The 14417-nt window shown below is 36.4% G+C and overlaps 3 protein-coding genes and 1 long non-coding RNA gene across 9 annotated transcripts; 2 read left to right on the top strand and 2 right to left on the bottom strand.

Moving 5' to 3' along the window:
* Nucleotides 1-531: 531 nt before the first annotated feature.
* Nucleotides 532-5997, top strand: LOC104742343 (uncharacterized). Of its 5 annotated transcripts, none has more exons than XM_010463342.3 (24): nucleotides 532-809; nucleotides 943-1006; nucleotides 1100-1206; nucleotides 1299-1354; nucleotides 1511-1586; nucleotides 1687-1753; nucleotides 1891-1957; nucleotides 2085-2151; nucleotides 2405-2488; nucleotides 2567-2608; nucleotides 2692-2847; nucleotides 3091-3168; nucleotides 3372-3440; nucleotides 3563-3628; nucleotides 3727-3855; nucleotides 3964-4020; nucleotides 4116-4205; nucleotides 4360-4425; nucleotides 4514-4582; nucleotides 4663-4767; nucleotides 5001-5126; nucleotides 5231-5289; nucleotides 5387-5423; nucleotides 5650-5997. In XM_010463342.3, the coding sequence occupies exons 1-24, from the start codon at nucleotides 687-689 to the stop codon at nucleotides 5833-5835; spliced, it is 2046 nt and encodes a 681-aa protein (XP_010461644.1). In that variant the 5' UTR covers nucleotides 532-686; the 3' UTR covers nucleotides 5836-5997. The 5 variants fall into 5 exon arrangements, 2 of the variants coding, with proteins under 2 accessions (XP_010461644.1, XP_087339692.1); XR_015579639.1 differs by having other exon boundaries at nucleotides 558-809; nucleotides 4655-4767; XR_015579640.1 differs by having other exon boundaries at nucleotides 558-809; nucleotides 3078-3168.
* Nucleotides 5998-6004: 7 nt separating this feature from the next.
* LOC104742342 (diacylglycerol O-acyltransferase 3) lies at nucleotides 6005-7597 on the bottom strand. Its single transcript, XM_010463341.3, has 2 exons — nucleotides 6965-7597; nucleotides 6005-6865 (listed from the first exon to the last, which is right to left on the bottom strand). The coding sequence occupies exons 1-2, from the start codon at nucleotides 7343-7345 to the stop codon at nucleotides 6152-6154; spliced, it is 1095 nt and encodes a 364-aa protein (XP_010461643.1). The 5' UTR covers nucleotides 7346-7597; the 3' UTR covers nucleotides 6005-6151.
* A 797-nt stretch (nucleotides 7598-8394) lies between these two features.
* Nucleotides 8395-13132, bottom strand: LOC104742340 (INCREASED PETAL GROWTH ANISOTROPY 1-like protein 2). 2 transcript variants are annotated; one of them, XM_087485811.1, is made up of 8 exons: nucleotides 12798-13132; nucleotides 10452-11119; nucleotides 9843-10307; nucleotides 9615-9746; nucleotides 9235-9416; nucleotides 9034-9145; nucleotides 8801-8944; nucleotides 8395-8708 (listed from the first exon to the last, which is right to left on the bottom strand). In XM_087485811.1, the coding sequence occupies exons 2-8, from the start codon at nucleotides 10995-10997 to the stop codon at nucleotides 8598-8600; spliced, it is 1692 nt and encodes a 563-aa protein (XP_087341937.1). In that variant the 5' UTR covers nucleotides 10998-11119; nucleotides 12798-13132; the 3' UTR covers nucleotides 8395-8597. The 2 variants fall into 2 exon arrangements, with proteins under 2 accessions (XP_087341937.1, XP_087341936.1); XM_087485810.1 differs by lacking the exon at nucleotides 12798-13132 and having other exon boundaries at nucleotides 10452-11564.
* LOC104742339 (uncharacterized) lies at nucleotides 9713-10334 on the top strand. Its single transcript, XR_760512.3, has 2 exons — nucleotides 9713-9851; nucleotides 9929-10334. It is a non-coding gene; the product is annotated as an uncharacterized LOC104742339 (long non-coding RNA).
* Nucleotides 13133-14417: the final 1285 nt, after the last annotated feature.

Genomic DNA, 14417 nt, shown 5'->3' with positions numbered 1-14417 from the left:
CTGCCCTTCTTCATTGGGATCTGTTTGACCTGGAAAAAAAAACAGATGGCAAATTTCAGTGTCATGTGCTTCCCTTGTATCTGTTAGGACAACTTGTATTTGTAGAGACAAGATGTGGTAGTAGCGGTATATGCTTGTCAGATGTGCCATTTGTTGACACACCACCACAATCATTAGCCTTTTGTAACAATATAAGAAACAAGCATAGTGAAGATGATCAATACTGTACTTGGCAGGACAATGAACATAATAAAATAGAGATGAATTGTGAATAAGCCTCTCTCTGGTACTGAGTGTTATAAGCAGTTTGGTAGGATCAAACTTCTTGTCATTAGGGTGCTCAAATCCGGTTTAAGCCAAAATCGTAACAAACCACCAATATGAAAATCAAACCGAACCAAAAATGAAATAAAAAACCACAAATTTTCCTTCTAAAAAAAGAACCGAAACCGCATTCCGTTTGTAAACCGAGTTATTTGAATCAAACCGAGATTAAATAAACCGGATTTGTCCTGCAATCTGCCCTTCTCCATCAAAAAGCTCTGAAACGATGACGTTTGGGTATGTGAACTTTGAAAAGACGAAGACGAGAAGAGAGAGAGAGGGACGAGAAGAGGGAAACCAAGATTTGATTTCGCCATTGAAGAGGGTCACATCACATCCGAAAGAAGAAGAAGAGATCCAAAATGGATGATGACTGGGGTTTCACCGTGGAAGAGATGGATGCTATCGAAAAAGAAGCTCTTAAGATGATCAATCAGAAACGCAATTTATCTTCTTCTTCACCTTCCGTGCCAACTCCGAACGAGGTTTTAACCTAAATTTGGGTTTTTTTTTCTTCTTTGTTGCGGTAATTAGGGCAATTCGTATGGCTACGAGTGTTTGTAATGTGCAATTTTGCTTCTAATCAGTCCCTTATGTGTGTGTGTTTCTTACGCTTAGGTTCATGCTTCGTCTCAAGGAACCAGAGTCTTACCTTCAACTCTCGCCCCTCAACCAAACACTGGTCAGTTTATTTTGTTTCCAGTACCATTTATCTTTTGTTATCTCTCTGCATATTGGGTTTGTTCACGCTTTACTGTATTAACTGTGAGGCTAGTCTCTGGGCCAAAAGATGAGAGCTTTAAGCCAAAGGAGCAAAAAGTTTCTGTCAAAATTTTGCTTCATTATAGTGGAGATCTTGCTGCTAAGTTCCTTTATAACCAGGTAAGTTAACATCACAAATCAGAAGTCTTTGTGGGGAAATATGCTAAAGTAGTTTTGTGTTTGACACTTACTAGCTATTTGTTTTTGTCTAGGTTGTGGTGGATGCTGTGCGTAAAATCCCTAAGGCTATTTGGAATCCTAAAGAAAGGTTTGCCTTTTTTTACTCTCTCATATGCATGCGTCGTTTATGTGATTTGTTTCTTTGTGTCTTTTGTATTTCTTATGTGTTTGTTGTGATCTGTAAACAAAACTGAGAAATAAGTCTTGGTATGTAATTCATTGTTATTCTCTTGTGGAAGTCCAGGTTATGGACCTTTCCCCTTTCCTCATTGTCATTAGCTGAAAGTATTTTACAACAAGTTTCCAGCGTTAAAGTCGAGGTAAGGCACCTTGATTCTTTAAAGGTGTTCAGAAATTTTGATCTAGAGATCAAGCATCACTTAGGTACATTGCTATCTAATTTTTCCTTTGAATTATCAGATAGAGAACTTAGATCCTCTTGTGCAACGTGCAGTAGCCTCTGCCTCAAGAGTTCCAGATCTGCAGCGTAAGTCAGGCATCCTATTTATTACATCAGACACATTAACAATGTGATTCCTTAATATGTTCATTTTTTGGACCCCTTTTATGGGATTTTCATGTCTAACTTTCTCTTTTTTCTTCTTCTTCTTCTAATTTCCCTAGATCTGTATGACAAGATACCAAGCCATATTGAGCCAAAGCTTCTTCCATTTCAGCGTGAAGGCATAAAGTATGTGTATGTCAGCGATATGTAGTACTTGTGATTCTTGTTTATTACTAAATGAACAGCCTTTTGGCTTTTGGCTGCCTCATAACTGTTCCTTCGCCTCATGATCGGTTTCTGCCTTTCCCGTAAGGTTTATTTTACAGCACGGAGGACGTGTGCTCCTAGCAGATGAAATGGGTCTTGGAAAGACTTTGCAGGCGAGTACTTCCTGCTTATAGGCCTCTGTATATCTTTTTATTTCTTGGTTTTTTAAATCCTATTCCCCTTTCATTGGAGAAGATATTTACTGTCACTTATTAACATATCTCTTTGACATTGTTCTACATATATCTTATAGTATCTTTTAACAAGTATTGCTACTTGCAAACCAGCGAGAAACTATTTTTGGAGAACTGCTTGTAGTATTTGTTTTTGACACCAATCTTATTCGCATGCCCATTTTCTGTGCAGGCAATTGCTGTTACAACATGCGTTCAGGAATCTTGGCCAGTTCTGATTATTGCACCATCATCATTACGTTTGCATTGGGCAACAGTAAGCTCATGATATATGAATTTTACTTGGGCGTTCTTTATGTCACTTGAGATGATTCATTATGTTACTTTCTTGCAGATGATTCACCAATGGCTGCATGTACCTCCCTCAGACATAGTTGTATGTAGTTTAGTGCTTGTATAACGCTTGTAGCTTAAGTATACCCATTCTATATTCTCTAATCTAAGTTATCCTTTTAGTAGGTAGTTTTACCGCAACCAGGTGGATCAAACAAGTGCGGATTTACTATAGTTTCCTCAAATACAAAGGGCACAATCCATCTTGATGGTGTCTTCAACATTGTTTCCTATGATGTGGTCACTAAGTTGGACAAACTTCTAATGGCGCTGGAATTTAAAGTAACTAGACATTGCTTCGCACTGATTTTTTTCTGCATTGTTCCCGCTATCTTGATTTTTAATGATCACGTTGGTTACCAACTAGTCATGTGATATTGAGATTCTTGAAATTTTAAGAGGAGCTAGGTTAAGGAATGGAGAGGAAAGAGGCATTTATAATTTGCTTTCAGTAACTTGCATATAAGGCGTTTAGTGTTTGTCACATTTATTTGAGGTTTTACTATGTACAGTCCTTCTTTGCAGGTCGTTATCGCAGATGAATCACATTTTCTTAAAAACGCTCAAGCAAAGAGGACTAGTGCTTGCCTTCCAGTCATAAAGGTATTATCGATATATCGATATATCAATATATCATTCTCTTATTGTTTTGCCTACCAAGCTAGTTTTTAAGTTATCAGCTAACGGTATTGGAAAATCAGTTTCTTTTTGGTGTAACTGTGATCTTTTGTTACATTATTAATGAGTAATATTTCTCGTAGTTAGTTATATTCTATTGAAATACATACTCATGTATATGTTTCCAGAAAGCTCAATATGCAATCCTTCTGAGTGGAACTCCTGCGTTGTCTAGACCAATAGAGCTATTCAAACAGGTGAGCTTTCCATTTTACTAGTCCACATTTCTTTTTATTTTATTTGGATTGTGAGGGACCTTGTGTATCTATGGTTGTAATTTGATTTACTAAAAAATCCTTTTGGTCTTTACTCTTGGCAGCTGGAAGCTCTATATCCAGATGTTTATAGAAGTGTTCATGAATACGGGAGCAGATACTGCAAAGGCGTAAGTCTACTGCACATTGAGAAACTGCCTAGAATTTTCATACTAGGTAGTTACTGTGTGCATCATAAAATTAATATTTTTGTTACTCAAAATTTTAGGGATTTTTTGGAACATATCAAGGCGCAAGCAATCATGATGAATTGCACAATTTGATGAAGGCAACAGTTATGATTAGAAGACTTAAAAAGGATGTATTGACTGAACTTCCATCAAAACGCAGGCAGCAGGTTATTAGTCGTAACTCTTTCTCTTATGTCCACACATGTAATGTGATATCTTTTAGTACTTGTTAACGATTTTGGTTTGACATTTCTATTTGATCTTTGTTTAAATAGGTCTTCCTAGAATTAGCTGAAAAGAACATGAGGCCAGTTAATGCTCTGTTTCATGAGGTAACTTGATTTAGTTTTCAATAGTTATACAATTTACCTTCGTTGACGAATCTGTTTTTTGAGAAAAGGAATGAGCTTTGTTTTCTCTTTTACAGCTGAAGGTGGTAAAGTCAAAAATTAAGGATTGCATATCAGAAGAAGATATTAAATCTCTGAAATTTACAGAGAAGAACCTTATTAACAAGGTATTCATTTGCCTTTTCCGAATTATTTCTTCAGTAACCAACAGCCTAAGGATTTTTGTGCACCTATTCTTGCCGATATATGTTCTTTTTTTATCTCGTTGGACCTGCTTGTTTTTCATGGTTTCTTATAACTTCTCCTCGTTTTGTAATTCAGATTTACACTGAATCCGCTTTAGCCAAAATTCCAGCAGTGATTGAATATCTGGAAAATGTGCTGGAGGTAATAGCTGTTAGCAATAAGATGTTTTAAACTCCCATACATTTCTGATACCTATTCCTGTTATTTCTCCTCGACCTTTGTGATGCAGGCTGGCTGCAAATTTCTTGTATTTGCACATCATCTGTCCATGCTTGAGGCATTACACCAGTTTTTTAAAGTAAGGCATTGAACTATTAGCAAAGCTTCCAAAAGCCCCTCTATTTCTTATACAATATACAAAAACAAAAAGAATTGCAGAAAAAGAAAGTGGGCTGCATCCGAATTGATGGTAGCACCCCTGCCTCCTCTAGACAAGCCTTGGTTTCTGACTTTCAGAATAAGGATGAGATTAAAGCAGCAGTGGTAAGTATTTTCACCAATCTTTGAAACAAAGTTTCCTACCCTTCTCGTAATATATGCCACTATACAAGGCATAGTTTCTTTGAATATTATGTGCCGTGAAACTTGTAAATCGCAAAGAGAAGTTATAAAAAAACAACGTATGTTGTGCCATTGTATGTTAAAATCTTAGTCCTTTTAATCTATAGAAATGAGTACTAGTCCTTGATTTTTTTTTGGTTTACATGGATTTGCAGCTGTCAATACGAGCTGCTGGTGTTGGGATAACTTTAACAGCTGCAAGCACTGTTATCTTTGCCGAGTTGTCATGGACTCCGGGTGACCTGACTCAGGCAGAAGATCGTGTACATAGGATTGGTCAGGTGAGTCACAAACGATAGTTTAGAGGAGTCACAAATCACAATCACTAATTAATTTGCAGTGTCATTTTTGAACCCTTTCTGTGGCTTTTGATTCATATCAACAGGTCTCTTCAGTTAACATATACTACCTTCTAGCAAATGATACTGTTGACGACATCATCTGGTTCTTTCTCATTCACATTTACCTCTGAAAGTTCAATGAATTCTCTAAAGTCTTCTCCCGTACTCAATTTTCATAATCTTGGTCATATTTTGTGTAGGGATACTGTCCAAAACAAGCTGGATAATCTAGGACAGGTATTCTCTTTTTCTATGTCAAGCCTCCTTTAGAGAAAATCTCTTTGTGTCATGTACAAATCTCTTTGACCATTATCTTTGAATCCTATTAAAGACTCAACTACTAGAATGTGTTCAGTGTGATTCATGAAAAATAGATGTTTGATTGTCACGATAAATTGTGTTACATTTTACTCGTCTGTGAAACCTGTTGGAGATTTAAACTTCTGAACAATTTGTAACACAGATGCTTGATGGAGAAGAGAATGCTTTGGAGGTTTCATCTAGTCATACGATGAACAGTCCAACAAAACCAAGAAACAGCCCTACAAAGCAGCAAACTCTAGAGCCGTTCTTGAAGCGCTGCAAAAGATTAGATGACGAAACGGAGGAACATCAACCCAGGCCCAAAGTTCCCAGACTTCAAAACTAAAAACCTGCAAAGATCGCAGCAGTGTTTTTGTTGCTTGCATAAACACATCCCCTTTTGGTTAAAATGATCATTTGTAATATTTTTAGCGCAAACAAATGATCTTTTAACAGTATAGTTTCAAGATAATGAATGGTTCGTTAGGGCTCCAGAGGAGTTTGCTAAGTTGATCTTTCTTTACAGGTCTTATCGCAACAGATTTATTCAGAAGATAGATATGTACAATGAGAAAGCACCACACTCTATATTCAGAAGATAGATATGTACAATGAGAAGGCACCACACTCTATATATATAACTTTAGTTATATTAAACACTTTCAAAATGAGACAACCGAGTTCTCTCTGCTACATTCTTCATCAAAGAAACTTGTCACAATAGTTTCCACATCCTGCAATCCAACTCCTACACAAACGGTCTTGGACGGTGTCATAACTGAATCAGTCATCACAGCATCAGTCTCGTTCACGACTCTAACGTTTGGACCATCACGACACTTCCCCATGCACTTGCAAGCCACAGCGGAACCTTCAAAACCCGTCATAGCCTTTTGAAACTCATCCAACAACACAGCTCCTCCTAATTTCTTGCACTTCCCTCCCATACACACTTCTACTCTCTTCAATGGCAATCCAACCACTGGAACCGCTTCTACTTTCTTCATTGTCTGCCCAGGATTGGCCATTGAAGGAAAGACTGTGGATCTTTGGAGAGCAATCTGCAGTGCTTCACTGGTGTCCTTGAAAGATTGTGCATCTTCTTGAATTCTCGGAAGGGTTGTTACTAGAGTGGCTTCTGGTTGCAACGGCTCAAGAATCGGTTGAGCCTTGTTTCTGAAAGAGCTCATGTCAACCACTTTGCCTTTGTCACAATCACTGTCACTTGATTCAGAGGAGGAAGATGATTCAGAGTCCATTTCAGTCATCTTCTTCAAAGCTTTGGCTTTAGCCTTTTCTTCTTTCCTCTGTTTCTTCAATAGCTTCTCCTCTGCTTTCAACTGCTCAAGCTGCTTAACCAATATCTCTGTTGCTTCCTGCAATAAATCATAGAACCAATCAAGATCCAATCTAACACATCACTTTGATCAATCACCATGAAATATAAATTCAAATCAAGAATCATAAATTCTTACCGAGATTGTTTTGGTTTGAACCTCACCAACCAAACCAGCCTCAGGATCAAGACCAAACCCTATACAAGAGAACATATCCAAGTTCTTGGAAAGGCTTTTAAGAATCTTCGCCTTCTTCTTCAACGCCTTCTTCTCCTTCTCCATAACCTTAACCTTATCCTTCGCCTCGCCGCATCTCGTTGGCTCTATATAGTAATTCACATGCCCTTTCTCCGCAAACTCGTTGTTACAAACAACCCCACGAAGCTTCCTGGTTCTAAACGACACCGTTCTCGTATTACCGGAAAAATTAGATACTAACCGGAGACCGGAGTAACGGCCATTGGCAACGGAACCTGAAACACACGGAACTTGACGGAGAACGACGCCGGAAACTTCCATCTCTGATCTCAACAAGATCCAGACGATGGCGTCGGAATTAAAAGGTAAGAAGAATCAATCAATGGGGAAACTTGATGATGATGATGATGATGATGATGAACTTTGAGCCTTAAAAGAAGAGATAAAACATAACAAATCCAGAAACTGAAAGGCTGAGTTCCTTGTTGAGGCAGTTTTGCCAGTTCTTTTTTACAGGAGAGAATTGTTTAAACAGTGAGAGATAACGTGGCGTGTTTTGGGTGGTTTCAAGGTATCGTGAGTTGCACTCAGGCTCTCCATCTGTGTCTCACGAGTTCCACACTTTCCCGCGCTCCGGACACGCGCCTTCTGATTAATCTCAGCCGTTAATTTGAACTGTTGTTGGAGAAGAACGGTCTGAAATTAAGGTAGGTGTACATGTCGGATCGCCACGTGGAGAATTTTCTATAAACGTTTGCCACGTGTGTTATAAAGTTGCGAGAGATTAGATGTGTTTTTGTATTAAATAAAACTTGAATATGCCACTTGTACAATGTACACTAACATCATTAGCTTTTTGTATTTTGGAATATTTTTTGATTAAGTATTTTGGGCAACTTGATACGAATATTTTCTAGATAAAGAAACGAATATTTTAACATAAGGATTTGGCTTCATAAATATTCGACTAATTTTCTTTTAGTTATCATAATATTTAAATTTATGTGTTTAAACTTTAATATTTGAGATAGTTTGAAGAAAACAGTATCAAATCATGCTCAATGCATGTTGCATAAGAAATAAGATAAACAACATTTTCTAGCCAATCTAAAAATCACAGGCCCTTTAGTTTTTTACTTCATTATCTAGCCAATCTAAAAATCCTTAATTTAAATTACTTAATTGTGGAGTTAGGTAGGAATTGTTGGGGAAGCTAACCAATAAAACTGGGGTGGATCATCACGCTACGCTTCCTCTCACTTTGTGTGACATCTCATCAAACGACATCTCAGCCGTATGATAACAACACCAAAACAGCCATCGGATCTCTAAATTTGGCCCTCTACACAGCTTTTGACACTAAGTCCAAATTTTAAAATGTTTATGAATTTCTGTATTAGCTCAAAATTCACTGGAGCCTGGAGGCACATTTACATACATTTTAACATTATTATTATCGTGGCATATATAACATTTACTCTCTCCCTCACTCCACAATATTAACGCAAATAACGAATTATATAGCCAAAACCAAAGGCCATACATCTGCCTCACATTCCTCTGATTACTTTTCCTACGACGGAGCTCCGGCCATATTCCCCCGTGCCAGCCGAAGATGACTCGGAACACGTTGCTTTATCTCTTCTAATGCACACAATGTCTCTGGATCAAGCCCTCCCGCAAACTGAATAAACATTTTAAGATCAAAATATCGGGCATCAATGCACTGTGTTCGATTCGAGTATATACCTATAGTTTTGAAAGTTTAAGATTTACCTGGTGCGTTCTGTAAGCAAATCGGACGCCTTGAAGAAGCAATGCTTCTTGAGTAGACTCTCTATCCAAGTTACGAGCTGATTGTAGCTCGTTTGCTACTCTATTCATGTAGGTTTTAGCAAGCTTGATCGATGCTTTTTTGATCTATTAACAGAACTAGAACAATGTTACAAGAGGACCAAACAGAGTATTTACTTAGAGACAAACCAAAGCTCATCGACAGAAAACAATACCTTGCTTATCATTCCTGAGTCAAGCATCCACTCGACTGGGATCTTAAAGTCCTGGTAAGAACGCATGGATGAGCCACGTAATCTGACTAGCCTCCTTATCCTCTGCTCCGACCTTATTATATATAACCGAAATTTTACATTTTGAAGAAACTAAAATGTTCTTCTAATGAGTGGGTATCAAAAGTAGGGGACTTCTTTTACTTGTCTAGTAGGTTGGCCATTTTCTTCAGGGCAACACCGTAGTGAACGCTCGGATCATCAGAGTAGGAAGAAAGTTCTTTTTCCAGTTTTTTTAGCTCGCGGTATTCAACTGCAGCCTCTTGCAGGGAATCGGCTTTCTTCTCAGGCCACTTGAAATGCTTAAGCACAGCTCGCTCGTCAGCCTGTAAGGCAATAGGAAAAGAGGAATGCACATGTAATATAAGATATCTAGTGATGCAAAACTCATCAAATCTATATAGAGTTTGGAGATGATTAAGTAATACACTATGGCCTCAGCACACCAAAAACATGGTCGAGTTTAAAATGTAAAACATCTAGTCACTTCTGTAAAAAAGGTTAAAAGAGGAATTAGGCGTTACCAGAGTTGCTAGTTCTTTATCAAGCCAATCCACAAAATTGATGACATCTTCCATATCCGAAAAACAAGTGGTCAGAACTTTCTGGATAAGATCATTGATAAAATCCCCCTTTGTCTCTATATCAGCTTTTATCTGTGGAATAAATTGAAGGTCATCAGACTTAGATAAGACTGGCCAAGGCTAAGGTTAGCATAAACATAGTCCAGAAAAGGAGACTTGATTGCTTACAGCGATAAGGTGCGCGGAACGGTTTTGAATTTCTCCAACTATACTGTTGTGAGCACTGTTAACTTGAGACTTGTTTCCATTAACAGACGGCGAAAGATCTCTACTATTATCTGGCTTCTTCAACAGCTGAAATAGCTGTGAAACTGGAGGAGATTTCTGAGCTCGAGCTGCCTTAGCAAGAGACCTCGGTGGTGGTGGTGGCGGAGGAGGCGGTGGTGTTGGTGGTGCAACGGGTGAAGAGTTTTCATCTCTTTTACCTGAATTGTTAGCTGAAGACACCAAAAACTTTGGCAATGGCGGTGTTGGTGGTAATCTTGAAAGTGCAGGCGATGATGGAGATGATCTTGTTTTAATGGAGCTTGATGACTCTACTGCTACCTCTTTTTTAACCTTGGATTGCTCTAATTTGCTAGCTATTAACCTCTGTATATCTTTGAATCTGCTGTTCTGATGTTCTTTAGCTGGCTGAATCAACCAAAACACTTTGAGAGATTAGAACCTTACCATAAGCCTAAACTATGCAACCAAATGCAATTCTGATTCCGTAGTCTCACTAAGAGTCAATGCAACGGTGAGATTCTTCAACTGAAGTATGAATGAAATGTTTACCTTATCGTTAGATGAGATCTTAGCTTCAGCTGAAGCAAGATCCTGAGAAAGCTTCTTGTTCTTCAATTCAAGCTCTACATTTGAATTAAGAGCTTCATCTAACTCCGTTTTCAAATTCAAAACCTGTAACTGCAAATCCTTAATCAACGACTCGTTCACTACCAGCTTCTCCTCCAATTCCTCCATTCTCTTCCTCTTTTCATCCTCCGCCGCCGCCGTAGCCATTACCGTCTCTTCGCTTTTCCGAGAAATCGGCCGCCTCGGACAACCAAATTGCTCTACAACCGCCGGACGATTCACAGACCGAGCTCTCTGTGGAGCCAAAACCGCCGTCGTCTCCTCTTCTCCGGATTTCGCTTTCTTAAGAAGAATCGATCGCCGGTTGTTCTTCGCCGGATCGTTCTTCACATCGTGATTAGACGATTTCGGTTTACCTCCGGCGAGACCGTTATCGTCTTGTGCTCTGGGTTTAGAGATCACTGAGTAGTGCGAATTCGCAGCTCTCACGCGAGAAGGAGTGGTGGAAGCGGCGGAAATGCGTGACATAACTAACAAAATCTCCGCCGTATACGACGGTCGCCGGCGAGAAGACTAACTCACTCGTGGTAAAATGTCTTACTCAGCTGCTTTGAGTTTGACTTGGGAAAAACAAAGAGACGACTTCGAAGCTGTCGCACAAGAAAACAACAACTATTAATCACACACACCAATCATTAGTTCAATAACCTTATGCGATACGACTAATCTTAAAAGTATTTTTAGTTAATTAAATTACTAATCAAGCAAAACTAATGAAGGAATGATCCGTTTGGAGGAAACAGTGGGCTTTATAAGGCCCACCAGATGCTTTGACGACTTTGAGAATAAGACAAAAGAATTTAGTGGTGGGCCAATTTGTTTTGTTTTTTTTTGTTTTTCTTTCAGATGACGACGCGTCTGTCCCACGCGCCATCAGAAACCTAACTTCACAGACAAAAAGAAAAGAAAAGTAGAGAGTGTCGTGTATGTATCGGGATATATATGATAGCTTATAGGTGTACGCGTGTGACTGATGCAACCAGACAAAGTTATGGGCTATGGCTATATGTTTTAAAATTTGTAATGATTTACCTTAAACAAAATATGTTAATACTCCAATTTTTATAGCATTTCAAGATCGTTGAGTAGTGTATAATTATAGCTTAAAACAATGAAAAATGATTAAAGAATCAGTTAAACAAAGGACCCACTAATGATTTGTCTCATGTTGAGTTGAGATGTAAATGGAACAAAGAGCATTTGACATTTATGATGGGACCATAATGTTTGGAATAAAAGTTGTATGGTTTTTAATAATTGGTATTAAACAATAAAAACCACGTAAAATGAGGAATAGCGTATGTGTGTAGTGTTTTTAGTTGGGGTTTCATATAAAATAATTAAAAACTTGAAAAACATGTTTACGACAAAAGGAAAGATTGAGGAGTGAGGAGTATGTCCTAATCATACTCAAACTCAAAGCTGTTAGTGACCATTGGTTTACAAGTTAAGTTATTGACTTACTTGAAGATTTTTGGAGAGTTTTGGATCATAATTTGGTATAATGATATAGATATTATATGGTCCGTAAGGCAATTATTGGGCTATGAAGTTTGTGCCTTGCTAGGTAAATCTACTCCCAACTATCTGCAATTTTATTGGATTCTTTTACCGCAAAGGAAAAAGCCTTAATTGGATAGGAAAATCATTATGTATAATGAAAATGAGAAAATCATAACTCTACTCTACATATGATCAACGATTATATATATATATACTATCAAATTGAAAGGTAAATAACTAAATATGTGAGCTTATTTGTCAAGCCAGTTTTGTAAATATTATTATGTTCTTCAATATGTCAAGGCATATTGTTTATCTCGTAAATGTAGAATACGATTTGTTGATGTTACTATGTAAATTTTGTTTTTCGGGACTATAAAACCAACAAAAACCTTATTCTTTTCTGTTTGAATTATACCAATCATAAAGTTTAACTTTAAAATGAGTGAATGGTTACCAAAAATAACTGCTGTGTTTATTAATTAAGTATGATGTCTTGAGATTTTTATTAATATTTTACCGTATCTTAAATAAAACGTGTTTTATTGAGAGATAGTTGGTAATTTAACATCGAACCATGAACATATTTATAACAGAAACTAATTAATACCCATATATATAACATAACTAATTAATACCCATATATATCCAAACAAATACAATAACCTGGATAAAATGAAATTGGTGTTTGTTCTTGTTAATTTTCATATGGAGAGACAGAGAGAGGATAAGCTTCATTTAAGAACTTAAAAAGAAATATAGTACCTTAGAGATGGAACGCTCGAAGAAGGAGAAGAATACTGGTGATGGTCGTCTTCCCCCAAAAAGAAAACCCTGTTTGCATCCTCATTAGTGACGATGATGATCAATGATTACATGCAGCTGATCTTATAAATATAAATGGTTACGATGACATCATATTCATGTGTCTATAATTCTATATAATATATGTGAGCGCTTAATTTATATCTCTGGACGAATGAATATGAATAGGTTTCGTATATATAAATTATATAAGCTCAATGGTACGTGAGATGTCTTGTAAGGGTTAAAAACTTGGAGATACCGGAAGAGAAATATAGTTTAAGAATTAAAACCACAAGAAAATATGAAAAAAAAGTATGTATATGTAAGTCATGTAGACGTCTATTTCATGAATGGAGTACGAATGAAACAATAGTTTAATACAGACAAAATCAGGTGTACCCTTTTTGTATGCAAAACCGAAAGAATAAAACCGAAAGGATAATGACATGTTTTATAAATAATCCAAATCAGAAAAATAAGATTAGACGACGGGTCATATTCCAAGAGGAAGAGTATTTTTCTGTATACCTCTCAATTGAAGTAAACATTTCCAACGTTATTAATTTATGCCAATATCAAATGATTTAGTATATCTATGCTTATTTTATATAATTTACCATACTTAGTTATTTTTTTTATATATAGTTTGAACGAATATAAATGTGGATCCATTGTTAGTAAATTAACTCAACGAAGGAAATTGAACTTTACATGTCTACTAGGCAAGCCATCATACAAGATTTTTATCTACAAAGGAAATTCGTAATTAATAAAGTTCGTGATTAATTATGGTATGGTAATAAAAGAAATTCGTAATTAATTACGGTACGGTACTAATGGAATTATGTAATTATTATGTAATTAATAAAGTTCGTGTAAAATCTAATTTTGGTGTGATTTGAAGAAAGAAAAATTATATTTTCTATTTGGTTCTCGTAAGTTTGTTGCCATTTATTAGATAATATGTAATCCATTAAAATTGTATGTCATTGTGTACATTATTAGCACACGACAATCAATTAATATATAATTGATCGCAAATTAGAAAATGTTTGTGTTTGATGTTTCTGTCCATGTTTGTGTTATGTATAACTTTCTAAATATATATGATCAAACATTATATAACATGTAAGTAGTCGTAAATTATTTGTAATTGTATCACAATCAAAACCAATATACTTCATTCATGAGTTGATCCCAAACTATGAAATTTTAAATTTGATATTTTTTATAAACTAGGCTTCAAAATTTTTAAAATTTGGTGTCATCAATCTATGATTAAAATTTTTAAAATTTTGATGTCATCAATTACGTTTCTAAATAGTTCCAGCCCATTCACAATAATTTTCTTTCCCTAGGTATAAATATTTTAGACCATATTCAACATCATTTTTTTTTTGGTTTTATTTGCTTAACGTTTTTCTGAATTTTTTTTTTGCTCTGGCCACCGTCCCTCTTGTTTTAGGTATGAGCCAAATCTGAATAATTCACCAAAATTAAATGTTATTCAAAACTAAAAAGCAAATTGTGTGTTGAATCATCTGATGAGGAAAATAAATAAAATTAGATATAACATAA

This window comes from Camelina sativa, chromosome 14, assembly GCF_030686135.1.
Source record: "Camelina sativa cultivar CO46 ecotype springtype chromosome 14, ASM3068613v1".
NCBI classification, from domain to species: Eukaryota; Viridiplantae; Streptophyta; class Magnoliopsida; order Brassicales; family Brassicaceae; genus Camelina; species Camelina sativa.
Note: the sequence above shows the minus strand (reverse complement) of the source record. Positions and strands in the feature narration are given on the sequence as shown.